We start from the raw sequence: 25282 nt of genomic DNA, 5'->3' as shown, positions 1-25282 counted from the left end.
TTGCTCATCAGCCTTTTGGGACTTTACAGAGAGGGACCACCTAGAGAATACACTGTCTACTTAACCGTAAATGGTAGTTATATATGCTGGTTTCATACTATCACTGTTTCAGGAAGACTGTGCAGATGAAGTCTTAGGATCTGAAACAATCTCAAACAGAGCTGTATTATTGCCTGTTTCCATTCATGCTCATTTCCATTTCCAATTGAATGATGTGAAACCCGTGAGTAAACTGCCTGCATGTCCTCCAAGTATAAATCAAAGAAGTCAATATCCTCACCTTTGCTGATGATACAATTATTCATTAAATTAAAATACCTGAACTGTTGAAAGTGGCCACTTGTATTTTCTGCAACAACTCAATACTTACACCAAAACTAAATAAAAACCACCAGTAGTTCGATTTGCTCAACTATGTAAGAATACATTTTATAGTTAATGCATCCTGGCCAACAAAATCTGGAAGCTTGACTTTCACTGAGTGGCAACCTGCCCCGAAATCTTTTTCTTATAACCTCATACAGGCCTCTGGGGTCTCTAATAATCCTCTTTAGAGGCTTAAGGCAGTTTTCTTTTTTTTTTAGAGAGAGCATGGGTAAGAGGGCAGGGGGAGTAGAGGGTGAGAGAGAATCCCAAGTAGGCCCCACACTCAGTGTGGAGCCCAACTCTGGGCTCGATCTCATGACCCTGAGATCATGACCTGAGCTGCAATCAAGAGTCAGATGCTTAGCCGACTGAGCCACCTAGATGCCCCTCTGTATTTTAATTTCTTTTTTAAAGTTTATTTATTTATTTGTCAGAGAGAGCAAGTGCACAAGCAAGGGGAGTGGCACGCAGAGGGAGAAGCAGGCTCCCCGCTGAGCAGGGAGCCCGATGTGGGACTTGATCCCAGGACCCTGGGATCATGACCTGAGCCGAAGGCAGCCCCTTAACTGACTGAGCCACTCAGGTGTCCCTCTGTATTGTATTTTAAAGAAATATTTGAATTAGTTACTGATATTTGAAAATAAGGAAACTTCAATTCATTCATTCATCCTTCAGTAGGCTCCACGCCCAGGGTAGAGCCCAGTGTGGGGCTTGAACTAATGACCCTGAGCTGAAAGCAAGAGCTTAACCCACTGAGCCACACAGGCGCCCCAAGGCTTGAGTGAGTTTAAAAAGCACCTTCTAAGGAATACCTTAAAAGCAACTACGGCCAAAAGCACCTGTGGGCTCTAAGTTAGGAATTTGGTGCAGTATGATCAGCAATTAGGCCTAAAATGAGCTGTGTGACTTTGGGGAAGTTACTCAAACATGTTTTGGTCTTCATGACTTGAAAATAGGTATTTTACACAGTTCTTAAGGATTAGAACAGTAGCTCAATAAATAGCTGTTTCCTTTCTTCCTGTCTATTTAATAAAATCTCACAGTTCATTCAATCAACCACCTGAATTCCAGCAGCCCAGGAGCTGCCTGTGCTCACTTCGGTCATTAGGTAATCTGCCAGTGGTCTACCACCACTCCTCCTGCTCTAATTCTAGCAAGGAATCTGTGTCACTATGAATCGGTACCCTACAGCAAAGGCAACACAGAGGCTGGGGCATAGGTTCTGAGAGCACAGATACTGTTTTTAGCCCTACAGGTCATTTAATCTCACTGGACATCAGAATTTTATCTTAGGTGTGCCTGGGTGGCTCAGTTGGTTAAGCGACTGCCTTTGGCTCAGGTCATGATTCCAGGGTGCTGGGATCGAGTCCCACATCGGCTCCCTGTTCAGCGGCGGGCCTGCTTCTCCCTCTTCCTCTGCCATTCCCCCTGCCTCTCCTGCTGTCGAATAAATAAATAAAATCTTAAAATAAAAGCAAGAATTTAATCTTAAAGGTAGAGGGATAAGTTAAAGGATTCTGAAATTTAAAAACTGGATAGAGAGACATTTGTTTATTATATGCATACTTAAAGTTGTGGAAGGATAGACACCAAAATGTTAACGGTAGTTATCGCTGGTAGAATTCGGTGACTTTTATGTACTTCTTTCTATTTTTCTGGACTGCTTGAAGTTTTTTTTCCTCTTGAGAAGTACAATTTCTCTCATCAGAGAAAACAAACTATTTGCATTATGTAATATGAAACACAAAAATCCAAGGAAGTTGCTTTTCATAGCAAAACAGTCTTGCCCTCATCCCCAAAGAACACCTGCCACTTTGTCTTTGCCTTGCCTTCCCCTAACCAGCTTGATCAGGCCTTCGTCAGACCCAGTCGCTGGCGTTCTAAATAACCCCACTTGAGGAGAGCAGGTGTGAGATACACAGTACCTGCTACCGGCTGGCATCTGCACATTTCTGAGCAGAACTGGGGACTAGACGGACACCCTCAGTCTTTCCAATGACACGCGCTGTGTATGCTTCCTTGAAAATGGCAGGTACCCTAACTCTCTTCCATGGGCACATGGAGTTTCAGATCAGGCCCTGAATGGCCCCATCCCACAGAGGTGAATTAAAGTTAACAGATTTCATGCTTGCAGAGTATTGTCCCTAGGAGGGCCCTTGCTAGGCACGCAGGCAGTTCTCTGAACATTCAGAGGATCTTTTCAGACATGAGACAGAAAACGCACATCCACATAGCCAGGGTCAATATTGGATAAATGGGAAATTCCAGTGGTACGGCAGGAAAACAAGGAAGTGACCTGATTATTCACCAAGGGGTTATGTGCTTACCAGGTATTAAAGAGTATTAATTTAATAGAGCATGCTTTGTTTGGGGAGGGAGCGGGAGTGGGGAATGGGAATAGGTACGAGGCTGGGGAGAAGAGTGTGTGAGCAGTAGGAGAATTTAACTTTACAATTCCTTGCTCTGCTGGGCATTCTCAAAGCTGACTGTGCATCAGAAACACCGAAAAAGCTTTTAAAAATACAGAGCATGAGTCCTAGACCAGACCTATAGAATCAAAATCCCTGGGGTTGGACTACAGGAATCTGAATTACTGCAAAGTTCTAGAGCCTGCTGATATTTGCTCCATAAAATTCGAGCTGAATGGGTAACATCTGTTTATTCTGAGTAAAAGCTCTGTAAGTGTTCGCACTATTAAAACACGGTATGTCACAAGCAGTGTGAACAGATCAAGAGCATCGAGTCAACTAAATTCCCTGCGTATTATGACAAAACGTATCAAAGTAGACACTTAATACGTGCATTTTACCGTTTCCTTATCATACCTCAATAACATTGAAAATTTTTAAACACTGTAAATTTCTAAACTTCCAAATGAAAAAGCGTAAAATAAAATCTGTAGTATCTCAACTTCACATGTATTTCTAGGTTCCAGGTGCTAAGCATACAAAGGCAGAAAAACCACAGGTCTCAACTATAAGGAACAGAGGCACACCAACATGTATGTTCCTTTTTTTTTTTTTTTTTTTAAGATTCATTTATTTGAGAGGGAGAGAGAGCGAGCAAGCACAGGGAGGGGCAGAGGGAGAGGGAGGGAGAAACGTGAGCAGACTCCGCGCTGAGCATGGAGGCCGACTTGGGGCTCAGTCTCACAACCCTGAAATCATGACCTGAGCCGGACCGAAGAGCCGGACACTTAAGCGACCGTGCCACCCAGGCGCCCCAACGTACACGTTCTACACACACATATTAAACGGTCACTGAGGGTATTCATTTTTATAAATGTGGCCCCCTCGTGTCAATTAATTTAATCCTCGCAACCCTATGGGTAAGTTTAATTATTACTGCCATTTTATAGATGAGACAATAGAGACAGAGGTTAAGTAACTAGACCAAAGTTATAAAACTGAAAAGTAACAGGTCAGAATTTAAACCCAGGCTCTATCATTTGACATTATTAGTCTGCTCAGGCTGCCATAACAAAATACCACAGACTGGGTGGTTGAAACAATAGAAATTCATTTTCTCACACAGTTCGAGAGGCTGTAAGTTCTAAGATCAAGGTGGGGGCAGGTGTGGCTTCTCCCAGGGCCTCTGTAACTTGGCCAGCAGACGACCACCTTCTCGCTATGCCTTCACCTGGCCTTTCCTCTGTGTGAACACATCCCTGCCCATCTTTTTTTCTTCTTTAAGGAACCTAGTCATATTGAATGTGGGCCACCCTAATGGCCCCGCTTAATCTGATCATGTCTTCAAGACTTTATCTCCAAATACACTTACATCTGGAGCCACTGGCCACCGGGATTTCAACACATGAATTTTGGCAGAGCACAATTCAACCCGTAACACCTGATGACCAGGTAACCTCAAAGTTACTGGATCTTCCTAAGGCCTGTTTTCAACTGTAAAATAGTGCTGCTGAGAATCCAATCCACATAAAACACTTAGCAGTGTCTGGCACATAGTATCATCATTTTATAGACAAGGAAAACAAAACTCAGAGAGACGGTGACTTGCCCTGTTTTCATCTCTACAGTGGGGTTCTTATACCACAGAACACTGCTTTCCTGTACGAGCCAATGCATAATCTAGCAGAATTTTATATAATTTATAAATTTTCGGTATCTCTTACTTCCTACTTTCTCACAGTATTTTTCTTGCTTCATTACATACAATGGAGTAAGAAGTTAAAACTAATAAAAATTTCATTAGGAAAATATAAAACTTTCCTGGGACTGTGTATGACACTTTCATTCATCCTTTCTCCTAATTTGCAAAGACAATTGGCTATAGTCACAGTGATGAAGGCTCAGAAGATCAATGCCTACTGTTAACTATTAGGAAAGAAAGGCAACTCAATGTTTTGTTTTGTTTTTTAATTAAAATTATACTTTATGTTTGCCTGGCACTCTACATCTATTCAGCCACTTAATACTCAACACAATCTTAGGATCTTGCTTTATTTAGCTCTCATAAGAAGCATGTGAAGAAGGTATTATATTATTCCCATTCTGTAGCTGACAGAACAGGAGCAGAGCAAGGTTCAATGAGTTTAAGGTCAAACTTGACAAGCTTGACAATGACCGGCAGAACCAGAACTCTCACTGACATCTTCAAATCTAAGGCCAAGGTTCTCCACTGCAGGCCACCATCTCCTTTGGCAAGTGCAATACCTAGTTTTCTCTTTTTTCATGCTCTTTACAAACACAGCAGGTGCTTGGCAAATAAGACAGTCTGATTTGGGGCAATCGAAACTGAGCCACAAAAAACCTTTTACATCCTTTACGTGGGCCAAGTTTCCCGACAACTTTGACCACCACCAACCCTTTGGACTGATAGCTCCTTTAAGGCAGCAACTAGTCCCATTCTTTCCCAGTGTCTAGCACACTGAGAGCTCATTAAACTTCAACAGATATCTGAGAAATGAGAGTTCAAGTAAATATTTGTGCTATAACTGAATCTTAGCACATTTTTCCTTTAGTGATGGCAAGGGGTACTTTTTAGCCACAATTATATAAAAACATCAACAAAAAGAAACAAACCTCTCTCATCGTCTACAACAGAGACGTTTATAGAATTTTTTTTTTTTTTTAAGATTTATCTGACAGAGAGAGAGCAAGCGCACGAGTGAGCACAAGCGAGTTGGGGGAGGGGCAGCAGGAGAGGGAGAGCAAGAATCCTCAAGCAGACACTCCACTGAGCCTGGAGCCTAAGAGGCACTGGCTCCTAGGACCCTGAGATCATGACCTGAGCCCAAATCAAGAGCTACACACTCACCTGACTGAGCTACCCAGGTGCTCCTATAGGGTTTTTCCAATCCCACGATTCTAAGATTCCAGGGCAGTCTACTCCTAACAGTGGCTGAACTGACCATCACCGTGAACACCCATTACAGACACAGTGCAATGGGAATTGCCAATAAAAAACCACCAGTGTTCTTAGTCTGCAGTGCACTTTCAGGAAAACAATTCTGCATATGTGACAGGGAAGTTCGTAATTCCCAGAGGGACCTGTAATGGACGATAAGGTCAATCTGAGTCAGAGTGGAATTGCTGTTCATCAAGGCCCCTGTGTCGTAGAAAGGAGCTATATTAAATATAGAGAAATTATGCTTTTATTTTCTCAGGAATATACCAATATTTGGATTTTTTTTTTTTAAGCTTCAAGTTTGTTTTGCCACAAGCAGCCCAGGCAAGTGTTGACCGTGCCATGGAAATTATCTGACCACGTGTGAGCTGTTCTGTACACAGGGAAGGGAGGCAGGCAGAGCTGGCCAGAGTGGTGTTCTAAACTTTGCTCTAAGCTCTCCTACAATTTCATAGACTTGTGGATGTCCAGTTTGTTCATCTCTTTTGCTTTTATGTACCCTGCTGTGAACTGGCTATCACCTTCCTGGCTACCAATTTCACAGAGCTTTTGAAACAGATTAAAAAAAAAAAAATTGAGGTCCCAGAACAAAAGCATTCAATAGAGAACTGAAAGGGTAAAGTATTACCAGCATTGCACTTGGTGTCTGAATTCATCTTTTTAAACCACTCTCAGATCTGAGGCAGAAAATTCACTAGAAAACTAAAGAGGTACTCTAAATCAAGGTATCTTACAAATCCTCTTTTCTGATGCCTTAATCAAGAGAGAAGACACGTCAGAGGGAAATGAAGAGGCATAAAAATGGAATCATGCAAATAGGCAAACTAAAATAGTTATCCACTTATCACTGTAATATTTATTAAGTATATGCGATGTCCAAAAGGTACTGACCTAGATGCTGTAAGGCTACAGAATTATGTTAAGAAATGTCCACTCATCTTCCCGTGGTGCAACTGGACCATAAGATGAAACTTTTGTTTAGAAAGGTTTCAAGTTTCCCTACGACATGGAAGAACAAATTTCTTTTTTCTCTATTATGACTTCTGGCCTCACAGAAAAATTTTAGAAAACGCTGGGGGAGAAACTCCTATGTGTTAGTTTCCACTGACAAGGGGCAGCTTTCTCAAGAGTTACAGGGCTACAGAATGACTATAACTTCCAAAATAAGCTGATTAAATCTGACACACACATGACATGGGGGGAGAAAGAAACTCATGTGCCCTTCAATTTCAATAAGAAAAGTTCAAATGTATTGTCAAGGAAAGCAGGGAGATCAAGATCATGTGGTTTGGAAAGAAGATCAAGAACGATAGGGCAGAAATATTCCAAATAACAGCAAGTCACTTGGGATTCCTTGAATGCCCTGCCATATTAAATCACATATAGCTACGCAATGAAAGGAAAAGTTAAGGCCTATCTCACGCCTCACTTATGCTACTGATTGAGCTTAAGAAAGAATATTAAGACAACCTTTTCAAGTTATTCAATCAAAGGCAAAACCGTAGACTGGCCATGTAAGGGAATAAGCTCGTTAAGCGGGGTAAAACACTTGTTTAGCAATTAGTCTCTCAGCCCAATTAATTTAAAACAGGAAGCCCTAGATTTCCTTAAATTTACCAGTATTAGTTTGCTAGAACTGATTGTTCCAACATATAAATTCTTTGTGTGTGTTTACTTTTCCCTCTAGATTTATGGGCTCAACTGTTCTCAAAAATAGAACTTCTTAGTATCTGCTTCTTTCACTTTTAATATTCTCTTTTCCCAAGCCACAGAACTGATCATCTTCAACAAATGAAGTAAATGCTGTGAGAACCGGCTCTCCTATCCAGGGTTCGGGGAATAAAGAAGGGTTTGTACCCCCAGGCAAACAGAACACCCTCACAATAAGGTCACGATGACGTTGAGGAAATCTACAGCACATAAAATGAAATTTTGTAGTAGTTACAGTTCTAATCTAGCTGAACCACCTTTTAGGATGGCCAATCATCAACAAGATTGCTGTATTTGGAATTCCGACGGCAAGAATCCACAGCCTCTTCACAGAAATGGAAAATGACACTCAGCCAGCTCTAGGTCCTGTGGTCTAATTTCACGTGCAGCACACAAACAATTCTTGGTTTTTGTTTTTTTGTTAAATGAAAAGTAGATCAACTTACATGGCTCTCTGGCAATGAACTGAGGTACAGTGTTGGGCAGAGGAGTACTGGGGTTTGGAGTCCCTACTAGTTTGTTCTTGGCCATCTTCGTGTTTGCCTTAGCAAACTCTAGTCGTAGTGTTTGCGGAATTTCAGGATCGAAGCGGATGCCCTTTGGAAATAAAGAACAAATGGAAGATGTTTTCATTTCCTTAGAGTCAAACCGGAATGGTGACAAAATAAACACACCAGTAAATCCTGGCCTATCAGAAAAAAAGGTCAGCAAGAGCCCTGGTTCTCACTACTTACACAGAATACATGAAAACCTGTAATACCACATGTCCAGAAAGTCAGGGGAGATTTTGTTTACTTAATTAAAACATTTAGCTACATGTTTTTTCAATTATTTCTTTCCTTCTTCAATGAAAACGTTCAAGTTTTAAATACGGACCAGCAAATTCCTAGCATAGTGAAAAAATTCAATTAACGGCTGCCAATGAGAATAAAATAATTCTTGTAAAGTTTTGTGCAGTCCTGGAAAACGTAGAGATGCACGTCCTGCATAGTAGTGTTCTGACACTGGCCTAAAACAATGCCATTCTTCAATACCTTAGTTTCATCACCTAGGAATAAAGGGAGAAAATTCCCCTCCCTTTCTAACTAGAGAGCTTTCTTAATGGTGATACATGTATTTTCTTGGTAAAGTAAAACAGGAACTAAGATTTAAGATTTCAATGTAACTAGTATCATTTAATTCTAGTTAGCTTATAAGTTTATATAAAATTTTAACGTCTTGATGTGGTTAAAGTCCCAGTTTTGATTACTGCTGGCCTATTAGCTATGTGGTTAGAGAGAAAACAGATTATATGGGCCAAAGACAGGGTAGTAATTTCAATTACCCTTAACCTTAATTATTGTAGTTTACCTAAAACAAACATACTCGATACATAACAAACATTATAAAAACACAAGATTTAGGACAAGATAAGTCTATTTTGAAACCCTCCCACCATTCAAGAATGCCTCCATTGGGGTGCCTGGGTGGCTCAGTCAGTTAAGCATCTGCCTTCAGCTCGGGTCATGATCTCAGGATCCTGAGTTCTAGCCCAGAGCCTGGTTCCGTGCTCAGTGGGCAGTTTGCGTCTCTGTCTCCCTCTGCCCCCCACCACTCGTGCTTGCTCTCTTTCAAATAAATGAAATCTTAAAAAAAAAAAAAAAAAGAAAAAGAAAGAATGCCTCTATTACTAAGCATAATGAATAATCTCATGATATCTATTTTCCAGTGCTATGTATTCCAACAGCAACAAAAAGATATCCTAGTGTAGGGCATATATGTGCATCCCAAACAGACTCAGGTCCCATGTTTGTATGGTATGTTCTGGAAAGGGGGTGGAGTTCTGAAAAGGAGTATCCTAATACAGGTTTTCTGTTTAGTGCACATGTGGGCTTATGGGGTCCAAAGTCCCCTACACTTAATTAACTTGAAGGAAAGTCAGAGCTACTTCCACCAGAAATTAGTGACAATCTCTGACTCTGCACAGCAGGACGAACAACTCTGAACTTTACAGGCTCAGCTCCAAAGATGGGAAGAAGAGCTTGTGACTGGATGGCAGCAGCAATAAGAGAAATAAGGGGGGAGGAGGAAAGGAAGGTCCTCAGGGAGATATAACAAAAGACACTGAGTCCTGACTTCCAGACATCCTGGAGAGGGTGGAATTTTTTTGTGAGCCTGATGTACCCATTCTCTGAGGAGAAACCAACTGAAGGTGGCAAACGGGGGTGGGCAGGGAGAGAAGGACTCCACTTTGTACAGACCTAGCTGACACCAAGAAGCAAAAAGGGGGTGCCAGTTATAAGAAATGAGATTCTTTCCCTAACTGGTCTCAGTTTTTGTGTCAACTTAGGAGACCTCGGTATTATCTTGCCACAGGCGTGTATGAGGAAAAAGAACCCAGCAGCACTCGGCAGCAGAGTTTACTTCCATCCGCTTCCACTTCAGAGCGTTTCACTCTATCAAAGCTAATATCACAACAGAACAAATATTTCCAAATATGGACCCGAAGAGCTGTGGTCTTTGCTGGGAGACAGATGCAGTCGCAGTCCCTGGCTCTCATTTAAAGGTACGCTGTGGAAGGACTCGCGTATTCGCACGACAGCCCATGAGCTGCACACAGTAACAATCCGTCATCCATGTCAGGGCGTCCTCCCCAGCACTCAACCCCACCAACCTCCCAGGGAAGAAGGGACGTGGCTAAACCTGAGCCCACACCAACTTGATCACTGTGGCTGGGGCCGCTAACCGGAGAAGAGCATCCTGGGACCCGTCCGCCGTCCTCTGGAGCTTCTAGCCTCGGTAACAACGAGGCAATGAGGCGGCACATCTGAATTCCATGCCTCAGCTCCTCCATTGATGTTCCAGAGTCAACAGAGGCTCCGCACAACACGCTTGCCTTTTACACCGCCTGGACGGGTGGCTCGCGTCCTAAAACATGCCAAATTGAGTCTCCCCCACTCCCGAGCCCCTCTTCATATCCCTCCTCCCTGTGTGAGCTAAGTAACAACACCATCATGTTCCAAATCAGGGTTCCAGCTCCTTATTTAAAAAAAAAGAAAAGGCAAGCTCAGAAGTTAAAATGACCTAATTTGTTTGGCAGCTTATTCAGAGGCCGGAGGCTTAGAATACAAGCCACATTCCTCTAACATCCTTAGCAGCAATACCATATTTGGTAATCAATATCCTGCTCAGCTCAGTTCCTATCCAGAAGGATCAGCCAAGCCAAAAACATTTTAAATGTTAAAGGATGACGAAGCGGGGGAGGGGAGCAGGGGGAGGGAGAACATGGAAGTGGAAGGAAAGAAAAGAGGAAGATAGATAAGGAGACATGAAAAAACAAAACAAAAACAACCCAACACCTTGTGCTTTTAATTAAAGCCCTAATAAGATTATTCTCTGGCCAGAGTGACTTCACATTAAACCCTGTCAGGATAAGACTACTGCCAAGTCAAGGGGGAACTCTGTGCCTTTCAAAATCAACTTTTTTCTTTTTTTGCCTATAATTCACCAGAACTCTTCTTATAATGAAGAGAAACCCTTCTCTTCCACCTGCAAATGGTTATCTTATTTACGTGGTGATCAGAAAGGACAGTTGAAGGCTATCGGTATGATGTCAATTAGAGAACAGTTACTTAGAAGCAACCCAATCTGACTGACAAAACTACAGGGACAGCCAACAGTCTCTCTTCAAGGTGGCCTGAAACACTGTGACCAAACCAATACAGGTTCACGATTATCTACAAAGGCTGAAATCCGTACCCAGGGCAGCTTCTGGGAGGTGTGAAGATAGTGCTGACAAATAATGGACCTTAACAGTCCAGGATTCCTGAGTGTACCAGGCAGTTTCAAATCACATGCTTTGGTGTCACGGACTGAATGATTATGTCCTCCCCTAATTCATACATTGAAGCCCTAACCCCCAACGCGATGGTATTTGGAGGTGGGGTCTTAGGAGGCCCTGAGGGTGGGTCCCTAAAATGGGATTAGTATACCCTTAGATGAGGAGGAAGAGACACCAGAGATCGCTCTCCACGAGCACACACCAAGGAAAGACCACATGAGCAGACAGTGAGGACCTCAAGCGAGGACGGTTCTCGCTAGATACTGAATTTGACGGTAATGTGATCTCGGACTTTCTAGCCTCCAGAACTGAGAGAACTAAATGTCTGCTGTTTAAACCATCCTGGGCTATGTTATTTTGTTATGGTAGCCCCTGCTAACACAGTTTTCTTTCCGGGGCAACAGTTTCTAAAATACTTCATCGTGCTTTTTCTGAACCTTCTGTGGCCTCTTACAGGTAAACTTCTCCTTTTCCACCAGCCCCATCTCCAGCCCCACCCCTCCCCGCATCACAGGTGACTCAACCCTGTGGGTGTCTTACTCAACTGGTATATGGCCTGGAATTATAATCACTGGAAATCCTAATAATTCAATCTCAAAAGCTACCAAGAGCAATTAGCAACTCCTAAGGAAAATTCGGACTCTGCATTTACATACTATAATGCTTTAAACTGTTACTGCATCCAGGACTCTGCTGAAGGAATTTAAATCTTTTCCCCTTTCTCTTAAATGTAAATAAAGCTTAAGAACTACCTGTAAATAAAGGTTAAAAGAGATTTTTCTGAATTGTGGGCCTAAACCTCCGAATGCAAATCTGTGTGTCCTACTGATACTGAATTAACATTCTAAATTAGTTGGCTTAAAAATGCCATTTTATTGCTCAAAAACTCTATCAAAACCCAGAGGATAAGGAAAAAGCTAGTAAAGAATGAAACACAAGAAAATGTGCAAGGTGAAATGACCAAATCCTGAAGACTCAAGCCTACAGAGATCCAGAGAGTCCCTGTTAAGTGAATTCTAGCTCTTTCAGTGACTTTTTGCAGGCAAGATGGAGAAGCTATTAAGTGAATATGCACAAAGCCCAGGTCCAAAGTAGCTCTCCTGTTTCTCTAGCACTTGTGACATTGGTTTCTTGTGCATTCTGGCTGCTGCTGGAATGATTTATTAGCTGCAAATCATGGATTTGGGACCCTATGAGACTGAATCATTCTGAACAGACAGGTACAACATCATTCCAACTCCTAGGCAATGTCACTGGTCTTGGACTAATGTTGTTCCACGTGAGTAGGGATAAGGAGGAGCTAGGAATTTATTCACTGAATGGGAAAAAAGAGGAAAAGGGCTATTCTGGAATGATTAAAATATCCTTACAGGCCTAACTTCACATGCAATGTGTGGTCCTTGACAGAACAAACCAGATATAAAAGAGCTTTTGTGAAAAAATGGAGAAAACCAAATACAGAATGGGCATAGGTGATATGTGGGAATTGTCAATTTTATTAGGTGTGATATCACGGTAACTGAGGAAAGCGTCTTTAGTTTCTAGTTCTAAAATACAAAGACTATAATGACAAAATGTCATGATACACCATCACGTATTTACTTTAAAATTCTTAGGAAAAAAAGATGAAGCAAATGTGGCAAAATGTTAAGTTGGTAAATTCTGCTGATGGGTTAAAGGATATTCATTACTATATTCTCTACTTTTTGGTACGCTTAAAGTTGCATGGTATAAAGTAAAAAAAAAAAAAAAGGGAGGGGGACACCTGGGTGGCTCAGTTGGCTTCAGCTCAGGTTATGATCCTGGGGTTCTGGGAGTGTCTGCCTGTGTTGGGCTCCCTACTGAGTGGGGGCCTGCTTCTCCCTCCCCCCGTCCCCCTCTCAAAATCTTTTAAAAAGTAAAACAAAAAACAAAAAAAAGAAACCCAAAAATTTAACCAAGCACATAATCCTTGTTATGCATCAGAGACAAGACCAATGAAATGAAGTCCCTACCTTGAGGGGCTCAGAGCCCACACTCTAGTGGTGGAGCTATACGGGTAAACTAATGGTTAAACAGATAAACACCAGGCTTAGGGCCTTGTAAGAAACACAGCCAAGGCGGAAAGTGACTGGGGAAGAGGGGAGGCGGAGGCGTCACAGAGGAAGTGATGGAAGAGCAGCAAGTGACCAGGTGGCAGTCCAGGAAAGGGCTCAGCAAAGCTGTGTGGGACAGGATGTAGAGAAGGGTGAGTGTGGGTATGCACGCACATGCACGCAGGGGAGGTGGGTAAAGCACTGTGCAGGCAGGCTGCGGTGAGATCACATGACCTTCTGTGCCATGAGCAAGGACTCCGGAATACGTGCATAGCCGAGCTATGGAATTTTTTTGAACTGGGCAAATAAGAAGATCAGATTTAGTAGAGCCAGGATTCTGAAATGTTAGCGTGCCTCAGAATCATCTGGTTGACTTCCTGAATACAGAGTGCTGAGCACACCTCCCGGGTTTCTGATTCAGTACCTCTGGGATGGGACCCGAGAACCGGCATTTCTACCAAGTACCCAAGCCGACGCTAACACTGCTTGTACAGGGCTATTTGAGAATCACTGGAGTGGAGGCTGCTCTGCTGGTCCCTCCTCTCTAGGTCACCTGCAGGCCCGTGTCCGCTGTCTGAGCCCCTACTTCCCTAGCAATAGCTCTGACTATTCAAGCAACAGGGGCTGCCCCAAATGACCAAACGTGTTTTTTGCTCTGAGGATTTCAACCTCCGGTATTAGAGACACAGAAAATGGAGGCAGAGTCGCCAATAAGTCACCTTAACAGTCTCCTACAGCAGAAAAGATCTCCCAGATCCTGTCACTGAGGTCTTCAGAGCTGTCCTGATGCCTGATGGAGGCTTGTTTACTTGGTACATTCTTCAGACCTGTGAGCTAGCGGCTATCCCAGTGTCTTTACAATTGAAGTAGGTCGGTTTGTCAGTCCTTGACAACTAGTTTTAGGGACAATGAAAGCATTCATTTAGAGAAAATACTGGTAAAGAATGAGGAAAAGCTATACCCACCCCCACCCCCAAAGCAACATAAGGTTAAGAAAAGAAGATCAATGGTGTTCAGTAGTCTGGCTGGGAGAGAAGACTACATACACTCATATGTGAACACTATCTGTGGAAGTCCAGGAATGTTAATGGTGTGATCAATTAACCTGTTAACAGTGGTAACTTGGGTGGTGATAGTGGGGGAGGGGGAGAGAACTTGTGTTTTGTATTGTATTGAGTTTCTTACAAATATGCTTAATTTCTAAAGTTAGGATTTATAAAATCGGATTAAAAAGAAGGGAGGAGAGCTGGTAGAAATGGTTTCCAACAGAGTGCTGGTAGAGACGAGCAGAACAGAAGACAGCCTAGCACCCAACACTTGACCAGCTCTCGTAGAGTTTTCTGTTTAGTTTCTAAAAAATATTTTGAAGTAACTTCTGATTTACAGAAAAGCTGCAGATGTGGTACAAAGCATTCCTACAGGCCCTTTGCTCAGATTTCCCACACGCACTTTTTTTCCTCCCTGAACTGTGTAAGAATAAGACGAAGCACGATGCCCCGTAACCCTTTACAGTTTGATTTCCCAGAAGCAAAGACATCTGTTTTCCTGATCCAGCATCGAATCCAGAGTCAGACACAGCATTTAGCTGTCATCTCTTTAGTCTCCTGGAATTATCTTCCTCTGTCCTTGTCTTCTGCAACCTTGACATTTTTTAGGAGTACAGGCTATTTTGTAGAATGTCCCTCAATTTGAGCTTATCTGATTTGTTTCTTGATCAGATTCAGGTTAAGCATTTTTGGCAGCAATATCACAGAGGAGATGTGTCATTCTCAGTGTACCGTATCAGGAGGCACATGATGTCATTTTTGTCCCATTACTAGTGATAACTTTGATCACTTGCCAAGTTTCTCCACTATAAGGTTATTTTTTTTAATTAATAAAGATCTCATAGGGAGATACTTAAGACATATAAATATCTTGTTTCTCATTAAGCTTTCACCCATTAATTTTAACATCTACTGAAGATTCTTACCTAAGCAATCACTACTACTGCAGTTTTCAAATGGTGGTTGGCTAATCCCATCATTCCTTCTGTATTTGTTTTCTACTCTAAGGAAAAGCTTACCTTTCTGCTCCATTTATTGTTCATTCATTCATTCGTCTGTTCATTTGTTCACTCATACATCAGTACTGATTCATAGCTTATTTGACTTGATGACTTGTAATTACTATTTGTTTTGGTACTCAGATCGTCCCAGGTCTGTATGTACACGCACACACACTTTCACATCCATATATATTTCTCTACATCTATTTAGATATATTAAAAACACAAGTTTGTACTGACAGCTCCAATTCCAACCTCACACCATTGGGTTAATTCTCATCTTCCCTTTCCATATTTCTAACTCCTTCTCTGCATCATAGATTATCCACTATACATGGATCTATTTGCTCAAACTAGGAATGCACACTAAGCAGTTTCAGAACTACTACAACAGTATCAACATAAAAACAAACTTATTAACTAAAGTTCAATGTTTACAATTCTTTTTTACTTTTTAGCCTAAAAGTATACAGCCAGTATGTATATTCAAGAATTCTTTGGGTTAGTTCTCCCCTCTTTAGTGAGGTTGTATTAACTCATCTGAAATATAGTCAGATTCATTCCTTTTGGTTTGTATTCCACTTGGGTCTCTCCCCATCCTTGTCTTTATGTATTCGTAGCAGGTAAAACTGTTTTACCACTTAAAAAGTTAAGGCTGATTCAACAACTCATTCGTCAATTTTATGTATGGTGACTAAAAAGCTGAGGACCTAGAATTTGAACACCCCCTTACCACCTGTTGTGACTTCCTAAGACACTGAACCTTTAAAAGGAAGCATCTAAATAACCAAACGTTTCTAATCAAATTTATTGTCGTTAATTTTTATTTAATTTTCAACTTCTGGTTGAAATATGTTGAAATGTTTTTACAAGGGGGAAAGAGAAGGGAAGAGTAAAGATAATTGGAGCTAAAACTGCTGTAATAAACACTGTTTTTATAAAGGATCAGTGAAGTTCATGGCCTGAAGCTAGGGGAGGGAGCATTCTCAAGGCTGAGTTGTTCCTGATGCCTGGTTTCTCCTGGTGAGTCCCAGGCTGAAAGCCTTTAGGAAGTCCCAATATGGGCAAATTCAAATGGTTAAGATTATTCCATTTGGTGTGATTGATATGAAACTACTGGAAAGTAACAGGCTGCCTCTACCACTCATTTCATGGTCAGTGGACTCTGCTCTCCTCTGGGAGCCAGTCACAAGCCACCCAATAAGGTACCCAGTTCTTTTAGAAAAAACGTCATTTCCTAGCAGAATCTCCTAGGCATTTCACACACACCCCTTTCTGACCCAGTAATCCAGCAGATCTGATCTGTATTGGATATACAGGATCAGATGAAACCACTTTTTTTTTTTGGTCAAAGAAAAGTAATAAAAGTAACAGCCATTTCATAAGATTCAATTTCATATGCTGAAAGAGTTTCCTCGCTGATTCTAATAAGCTTTTAACTGCCCCCTTTTTCATGCCCAACTCCAAATGAAAACCCACTCCTGCTCGAAAGGAATGTGGGGCATCCAGAAAACCCTGCCTAGCCAGATGTCTATGCTGAAGAGGAGAAATAAATGCCCTTTAGGTTATACGTTTTAACCAATTCATTCAGACTTTCTAATACAGAATGAGTAATCTGTCACCACAAACCATATATACAGTACAATAAAATCTCAGTGTATAAAAATGTTTTCTTTTGTAATAATCTGCTAAGTTCTTCCTTAGCCTTGAGAATCTCCTAACCCTTACAAACGAAGTCAATGAAACCATCCCGTGTCCAGGAAATAAGAAGCCTGAGGAAAGGAGCTCAAGTCAAGGTCAAACTTAGTAGTGACCACTCTCTGACCTCTTAATCTAATCTTAGTACCTGGATCTCGTCTTCTCTCCACTCCACACCTCCCACCTTATCTTGGTTTCTGGTACTAAAACACAGATGTTTTGAGAGCTGGAGTTCTGATGCGCCTGAAGGTGGTTACCCAAGCAGAGACCCCCGATAAATCTCCAGGGCGACTTCATAACCTGCTGCAATAAACTCTAAGACTCAGAGCTCCACCAGGTGGTAGCTTATCTACCTGGTGACCACTGCTGGCCTTTCTTATCACTCACTGAGCCTAAGTTATAGCTTTTAATGCTTTTCTTTCTCTTTCCGAAGGTAGAGATTATTATCCCACAAGGCAGAAGAAATCAGTATGGCGGGACTGGGGCATGGGGCAGTGGTGAGGGGGTTGAGAGGCGGACCACTGATTTCCTTCTATATTTTCAAGGATCAAACAGAAAAGTTGAACCAATATCGCTCATTTCTGTAAACAGTGGTACATTAAACAGTATCTATGGGGAAGGAAGAACTCATTCGATTCTCAGGAGTAACTAAAGAGACTGGCATACTCTGTTGATGGCATGCAGGTTTTGTAAAGCATTTATACTCTAATTTATTGCAATTGTGACTTTGGTTGAGTTTTAGCCAACAACTATCCATTTTCTCAGCAACCTCTTAGCTTCTTCCATAAGAAACTCAGTGCTCCAACACTCCGCTTTCCTCTGCTACGGTTGACTAGAACAAGCTGATCAATCAGTTCCCTCCCCTACTGCTGACTAGAACAAGTTAACAAGCAAGAAAGAATGATTCTTATTACCTATATGTTGTACTCCAAAGATTTCCAGTCATAGTACGATTTACCTAAAAATTAAATGTTCTCAAAGTTGCTAGAATACCATATGCTATTTTAATAACTTTATGAAATACAATTTACATATCCTAAAATTCACCCTCTTGTGCACAATTCAGTGAGTTTTCATGTAGTCACTGAGTTGTACACCCATCACCCCATAGAGCTAGCACACTTTCACAGCCCTCAAAAGAAACTTTGCACTCATTAGCAGCCTCTCATTCCCTACTCTCTCCCCTCTTCAACTCACCGCTCCAACCAAAAATCTGCTTCCAGTCTCTGTGCCTATTTATTCTGGGTACTTCCTATAAATGGAATCATATAATGCGTGCTCCTTCGTGACTGGCTTCTTTCACCCAGAAAAACGTTTTTAAAGTTCATCCATACTATACCACATAGGAGAACGTCACTGTTCTTTATTGCCGAATAATCCACCGTACCAATGTATCACATTTTTATCCTCTCATCAGGTCATGGACACTGGATGGTTTCCAGTTTTGGGGGGGCTGCCATGAACACTTGTGTACAAGTTTTTGTGTGGACACAACTCTCTAGGAGTGGAATTGCTGAACTCCTTTGTTAACTTTTTTGAAGAACTGTAGAACTGTTTTCCAAAGTGGCTATACTATTTCAATCGCTCTACCAATGTATGAGTATCACAATTTTTTCACCTCCTCACCCACACTTGTTACTGCCTTATCTTAGCCATCCTAATAGGTATGAAGTGGTATCTCATTGTGGTTTTGATTCACATTTCTCTATGTTGTTATATTTTAAAACATTTTATAAAGAGGGCTAAGAATACAGGCCTCCTATTTTCAAAGAGCACTTTGGCTACAGGAAAGGAAATAACCTGGGGACCACGAATCTTTCAACATCTAAAAAATGAACTTGAAAGAATTAACTTTTACCTTCTAGAAGTTAAAAACAAAAGTTGGAAACACAAACGGTTTTCTGAAAATTGATAGACATGTCGTTCCCATCAGAAACTAGGAGGTAAATACATACTTTAGAGATATTCTGAAGTCTGGGGGGACCAAGATTTATTAACAGCTTTCTGAGAATTGTCAGCTTTCTCTTTCACAGGCAGCATAAAATATTCAGATTAGAAACAGACTCTAGGCAAGGTATATGCAAAAGATTCCCTAGGAGTCTGAAAACAATTGTTGCATTTAGCTGGAACCTTAAAATGACTCAAGCCAAAAAGAAACATGCATCTGGGTAATCTGTTCTGGTAGAGATGAGGCCCAGAAACAAAGTGTAGAGGGAAGTTGAAGGAAGAGCTGCATGCTATAAACAGAAAAGATGACTGAAAGAAGGAAATAGGGGTGGGGGGGGGAGGGGAATCAATACTGCAATTTCAAAAATTTCTTCCAATGTACCATTTCTGAAAACAAATGAGTAAAAATCTTCTACCATTTATAAAGTGTTAAAGTTTTCCATACCATTTATAAAATGTGGGGGAAAAAAAAGAACCACTCAAATTATCTGAGTAAAGATCACAGGTTGCTGGGTAGAGGTCTGGGTCAGGTTCTCTGACAGTAAGTTGCTAAGTTGTAGAGGGCGATCTACATAAAGCACGAAATTCACAAAATCTTAGGACTTAATTTTTGGGACCACCTAACCTAGTAGTTTTTAATCACGGGTAGTATTCCTCACTGGCCCTGTTCCCCACCCCTGCCAACTCCTTAAGGATATCTGGAAATGTGTGAGGGTGTTTGGGGGCTGTTACAAGACTTGAGATCAGGGGCGCCTGGGTGGCTCAGTCATTAAGCGTCTGCCTTTGGCTCAGGGCGTGATCCTGGGGTTCTGGGATCGAGCCCCACATCAGGCTCCTCCGCTGGGAGCCTGCTTCTTCCTCTCCCACTCCCCCTGCTTGTGTTCCCTCTCTCACTGGCTGTCTCTCTGTCAAATAAATAAATAAAATCTTTAAAAACAACAACAACAAAACAAGACTTGAAATCATACTGGCGCTCAGTGGGCAGGAGGCAAGGATGGAGTCCTGCTACAAGGGCAGTGTGCTGGAGTAGTAATACGGTCTCGCCCAGAAGGCCAGTAACTTCCCCAATACAGACGGAGATATTAAGATCCAAAAAAGTAATCCACCTAAATTCACAATTGACTGGGAGAACCCAGAATTTAATTTTTTTGATTCCCATGATGGCATGTGCGTGTATATTACAGTTCTGGGAAGCTCTTCATCTGACAAAGACTATCTTCTGAAAATAATGGAGGTTGTTGTTCAGTTTCCACTGTGTTGAAATTTAGGTAGACGTGGGATCTGACAAGGAATGAACAAGTGAGGAGAAGTTGTCACATGTAAACCATATTTCATACTTTCCCGAAATAAGGACACTGCTTTGTAGAAACATCAAGATTGTTAACACAACAGCCCGTGCTGCTGGGCCACTGCCCACTGAGAAACTATCAAAGCAATTATGCCTTGTTCTTTCTCTTGATCCAACTATCTCAAAATCCTTGCTCTAGATTTACCTTAGAATCCTCTGATTTACTACTCATTATCCTCCTTGCCTAAATGGTCATTTGAAAAGAATGTGTCCCTCTCTATTGGTAATGTATCTCGGTTATATTTGAAGAGACCCCTTTCCACCCTTTCTAAGGGCTCTCTGTAGGTAGATGTGGCCCTTGGACTGAAATCAAGCTATGCACCCATGTATAATTCCTTGCTCCACTGCCTAACAGAATACTCTTCCAAGGGAATGTTAGGTTTTTAGAGGTCACGTGTCCTTGTTTTTAATCCCTTGAATAACAAAAATCTGTCTAATTTTGTTTCTAAACCACAAGTTCCATGAAACACAATGAAACTAACCTGCTTGCAAAATTTTAGCGACAAAGGACTACGCATCCACACCCAGCCTGGAAGGTTTCCAAAGGTGTATCCTCCATTTTTAGCCTATGTAATTTCTCCTCTGATAACATTCTGTGACAAGCTCAGTTCTCAGTGTTCTAATAGAATCATCTTGGCCACAGTAGAGAAACCCATTATCATCCTCCACCAGCCAACCTGGGTCTGGAATAAAAGTGCTTTGATAGTATTTCCTAGTGACTGGGCCACTTCCTGGAATATAGTTTTTATCCTTGGCTTCACTTTCATTCATGTCAACAAATTACAGCATTCAAATTCATACCCTCTCACCATCAAGCCAGACTCTTCTGGTGAAACCTACAATGCAGTTAAAAGAGAATGTATGCACCCCAACAAAAAAATGAGCAAAACCTTATTTCTGCCCCCCTAAATCCAGGACTACAAAAGAAACAAGGAGAAGATGGTCCTGCTGGGTCCCCTTCCCCTTATTGGTGAAGGCAAGAAAACAAAAAACAAAAAAACCCACCAAACACACAAAAAAAACCCAAAAACCCAACTGGTTCTCCGGAAGTACCAGCCAGAGTTGTAGTGACAGTTACAAAAGAGACAACCCAATTCAAGGTCACAACCAGTTTTGGATGGAACTTCCTCCCACATAAGAGGCTTAAATTGTGACAGTTAGGCGTGTGTGCTTTGGAGTCGGCCTGCATTCAAATCTACCTCCACCGCTGATCCGAGGAACGCTGTTTGACCTTTCTGTGCCTCAGTTTCCTCAGCTATAAACTAGAAATGAAAACAGTCCGTATCTCACAGAGCTGCTTTTAAGAAAACAGTTGTTCGTGTCAGTGGTTAATATCTGGCCTATGACAAACATCCCTGCGGCCTAGTGCTCATCAGCCAAGGAGCCCGCTCCTGAACACGGACTGCTGAGGATTTCTTCTCTTTCGGCTTTTCTGGAAAGGTGCTTCTACCACTTATAAAAGAGAAGGAGATTTCTGACTCAACTGTGGGATTCCCACAGCTGGAGAAAGTAGCAGGATTATCTGAGCTGCGGTCCGAACTGGTGCTGTGTAGTTTCAAATTATTCTTTTATTCCACCCGGTTTCATTTCTCCCAGCTTCGCCCCCCACCCCGCCTTCCGGGAGCCAGGTCCTCCTCCTCTTGCCCATTTCTGTTAGTTCACATACTGAGTAGCTCTTGGGGGGACTGACTGCTAACTGAAGAGACCAGAGCCACTCTCTGGGAGAATTAGCTAGAAGTACTTCAGCGGTACCCGGAGCGGCATTTGGCTTGGCCATCCACCCCAGCTCAATTTCTTTTCTCCTAAAGCACACTTTTTGTTGGCCAGCCACCCCGTGTACATAACCGTGCCCTAGGAGAATCTGCTTTGTATAGGATGATATAAAGTCATGACAGGGTCTTTGAAGAAGCTATAAACTCCATCTTAAACATGTCAACAGAATCTGAGTCAAACAGAGTTTATTTTCCAAAGGGTTGCGAGGGCATGACTGTTTGAACTTTTGCCACTATGTTCTCAAACTGTCCTAAAAAGGATGATCGAAAGAGACCGGGGCCCTCACAACGTTAAGGAAAAGGATGGTCAGTTACCCATTAAAGCAGTATTTTACAGTGACGTTTTGAAATGGGTAATATTACGTGGAAAGAAACATAGGCTAGAGTGCAGATGGTATTCTTTCATTCAGGAATCCTGACGTTAACATTTTAACTCCAAGGATTTTGAAGGTAAATGGAGGTCAACTGTTCTGGTAGGGACAAAGGCATTTCTTAGACTCTTCAACACACCAGATGGGGCTGGTACTGCCAGCAGTCCTGTTCACTGTGTAGTCCTACTGCCACCTCCTCTCCCGTCTGCACTGTTGGGACAACTATACCCACAGACATCCCCCCCATGTGACCATCTTTTACCTTTTGGTCCTGCCAATGATGGCACTCAAACAAATGGCATGACCAAGGAAAGCTTAAAAGGAGGCAGATCCTAGACAATATCTTCATTTAGTTAAGTTTTTGACACTAACAAGATCTTCAAGTGGTATCAAAACAAGCTCGTGACGGTCCACATCCACTGAATGGTGGCCTGTGACAATCTAGTCTGATGTTTGTTGCTTCCATGGACACCCCCGAATGCTCAGAATGTTAATGGCTAGCTTCACTTATTCGGGAAATAAAGAGGTTCTGCCTCAACCAAGTACCTCCCTGTACTTGTCCAGAGCCTTATGACTGTCCTCCCAAAAATTTTTGAGTGATAAAACGTACTGTGTCAGCGTGATTTCTAGGTTCTAGGGTTTATCTCTGTAAAGCCCAGATCATGGGCTTAAATCAGTGCCTTTGCCACGAAGGGAAAAAAACCAATAAAAGAGAAGAAATCACAACCTTATTCTTACCCATAGTTTATATTATTAACCAGGTCCATTTAGAAAATAAGCTTCTTTGGTCACATGGTATATCTGATGAGAAAGCAGGAGTGTTTATGGGCAAATTTAGTCTAACTACAAAAAGATTAAATCCCTAATGAGGATTAATTAGGAGAATCACTTTCATAAAGGTCGCATATGTGCTCCTACAGCTTGTGCCAAGTACAAAACACCCAGGATTAAACTGGGAAGGGAGGAGTTTTTAAATATTTACTAAGTACATTTCCAATATATCATTAATAGATGACCATATGGGTCCTTTAAGAAAAAAGGGCTATTGGTACTGATACTAGTTTCAAGGACGGTGTCAGATTTTCAAGGAAAAGACTAATCATACTAATTACAAACTAATCTTCGAATTATTGAAAAGGAGACCAACCCGCCTCTGTATCTAACACATATTAGGCACATGCCAGGCAAAATAAGACAAGAGAGGTGTGTGGGTTTGTATGAAAATAGCTTATGAACTCTGAGATACATTAGATGATGAATGCTGTGCAATATAAGGACTCTTAGATGATAAAAACCAAGTATTCTAGGTCTATGTAGAAAAGCATATGAAGAGTAAGTCCAACTTGTAAGGTAGGCAGACTAAGAAAATAACACTCTCTTAGGTTCACCTCAAGTGCTTGTGGGATCATATGAGGTACATCTTAACTTTCTGTACTCCTCTAAGGATAGTTCTGCAAAGTTTACTTTGAGCCTTTACTAGTGGCTGATGCAGAATGAAGGGAGGAGAGAAAAACAAGTGCTGATATTAACAAACTCTACAACTGAAAAAAGACAGGTGCCTCAACCTCCCAAAACCATTGTGGGGAGACTTCCACCGAAAGATCAGACACAGTAGCCCACAATGGGTCTCCAAGTGTCTTTTCACAGCCCTGTTTCTGCTTTTCAGTTTTTGAGCCATGACCACCCCTCCCCTCAACAGGAACCAGGGGAGTCTCCTCCACGGTATATGCATAACCCACATGACCCACGCAAAACCAAGCTCAGGTCATCTTAAATCCAAATATCAAAAGGAAGTAAAGATGCATACAAGCTTGTTACTGATCCGTAGGGGGCACAACAGGACAATGGCAATTCTTTAAAAAGGAATATTTATTTTAAAATAAATATTAAAAACATTTTTGAAGTCAACTTTAAATCCTCAACTTTACTGAGGACAAGGAGTGCCATCTTTCTAAAATGACTAAATAAAATCTTCAAAAAAGGGGGGGGGGGTGGGACAGCTGGGTGGCTCAGTTGGTTAAACAGCTGCGACTGGCTCAAGTCATGATCCCAGGGTCCTGGGATTGAGTCCCACTTCGGGCTCCTTGCTCAGTGGGGAGCCTGCTTCTCCCTCTGCCTGCCTATCCCCCTGCTTGTGCATGGGCTGACAAAATCTTGAAAAAAAAAAAAAAAAGAGTGCCATCCACACCAATAAATTATTTGGTTCTCAAAGTCATTGGTTAATACCACTACAGATAAATCAATCCATGGGTGGGAAAAACCTGTTCTCTGATGAATACAGTAAAAATACAGAAATAAAGAAAGAGGGTAGCATTTGCTCTGTAATCTTGTTTTTAAAAAACTCCATGAAGCTCCTTCCAACCAAGTGTTTGGGGCTTAGGCAAAAATTAGTTGTAAAGAACGTGAACAGTTAAATCCAGACTTTGGAAGTTCACTGCAAAGTACTTCCTGTGCTGCACAGAGAGCTGAGAGTCAAAACGGCCCTCCCTCTGAGCAACTTAGATCAGCACTCTGCCTCCATTCTGCTGCATCGCCTCAAGGCCACTCACTGGTGACCTGACAGGACTGAGGCTCAACTTCCCCGTCCAAAAAGGCTTGTTCAACAATTAACTAAGGAGTCTCACTGGCTGCTAAATAAAATGCTTTATGTGGAATGGATGGGAGTGGATGTGGGGTCTTTGGTTTTAAACAGATTCGACTGGAACCTGAAATGGACAAAGAAATGTGCATGATTAGTTTGATAGAATAAAAGGGAGAGGAG

General features: G+C 41.8%; 1 protein-coding gene across 8 annotated transcripts in view; it reads right to left on the bottom strand.

The window, feature by feature from the left end:
* Positions 1-25282, bottom strand: part of RBPMS (RNA binding protein, mRNA processing factor) — a 172921-nt gene that overhangs the window by 60058 nt on the left and 87581 nt on the right. For 7 of the 8 annotated variants that reach the window (XM_034647609.1, XM_034647611.1, XM_034647605.1 and 4 more), the window contains one exon: positions 7890-8040. In XM_034647609.1, coding sequence (XP_034503500.1) covers positions 7890-8040 — 151 coding nt within the window. Of the gene's footprint in view, positions 1-7889; positions 8041-10168; positions 10469-25282 lie in introns of those variants that run through there. The other variant, XM_034647607.1, reaches the window with a different exon arrangement.

The sequence above is a fragment of the Ailuropoda melanoleuca genome, chromosome 18 (assembly GCF_002007445.2).
Source record: "Ailuropoda melanoleuca isolate Jingjing chromosome 18, ASM200744v2, whole genome shotgun sequence".
NCBI classification, from domain to species: Eukaryota; Metazoa; Chordata; class Mammalia; order Carnivora; family Ursidae; genus Ailuropoda; species Ailuropoda melanoleuca.
This window is presented reverse-complemented; position numbering and strand designations above follow the sequence as displayed.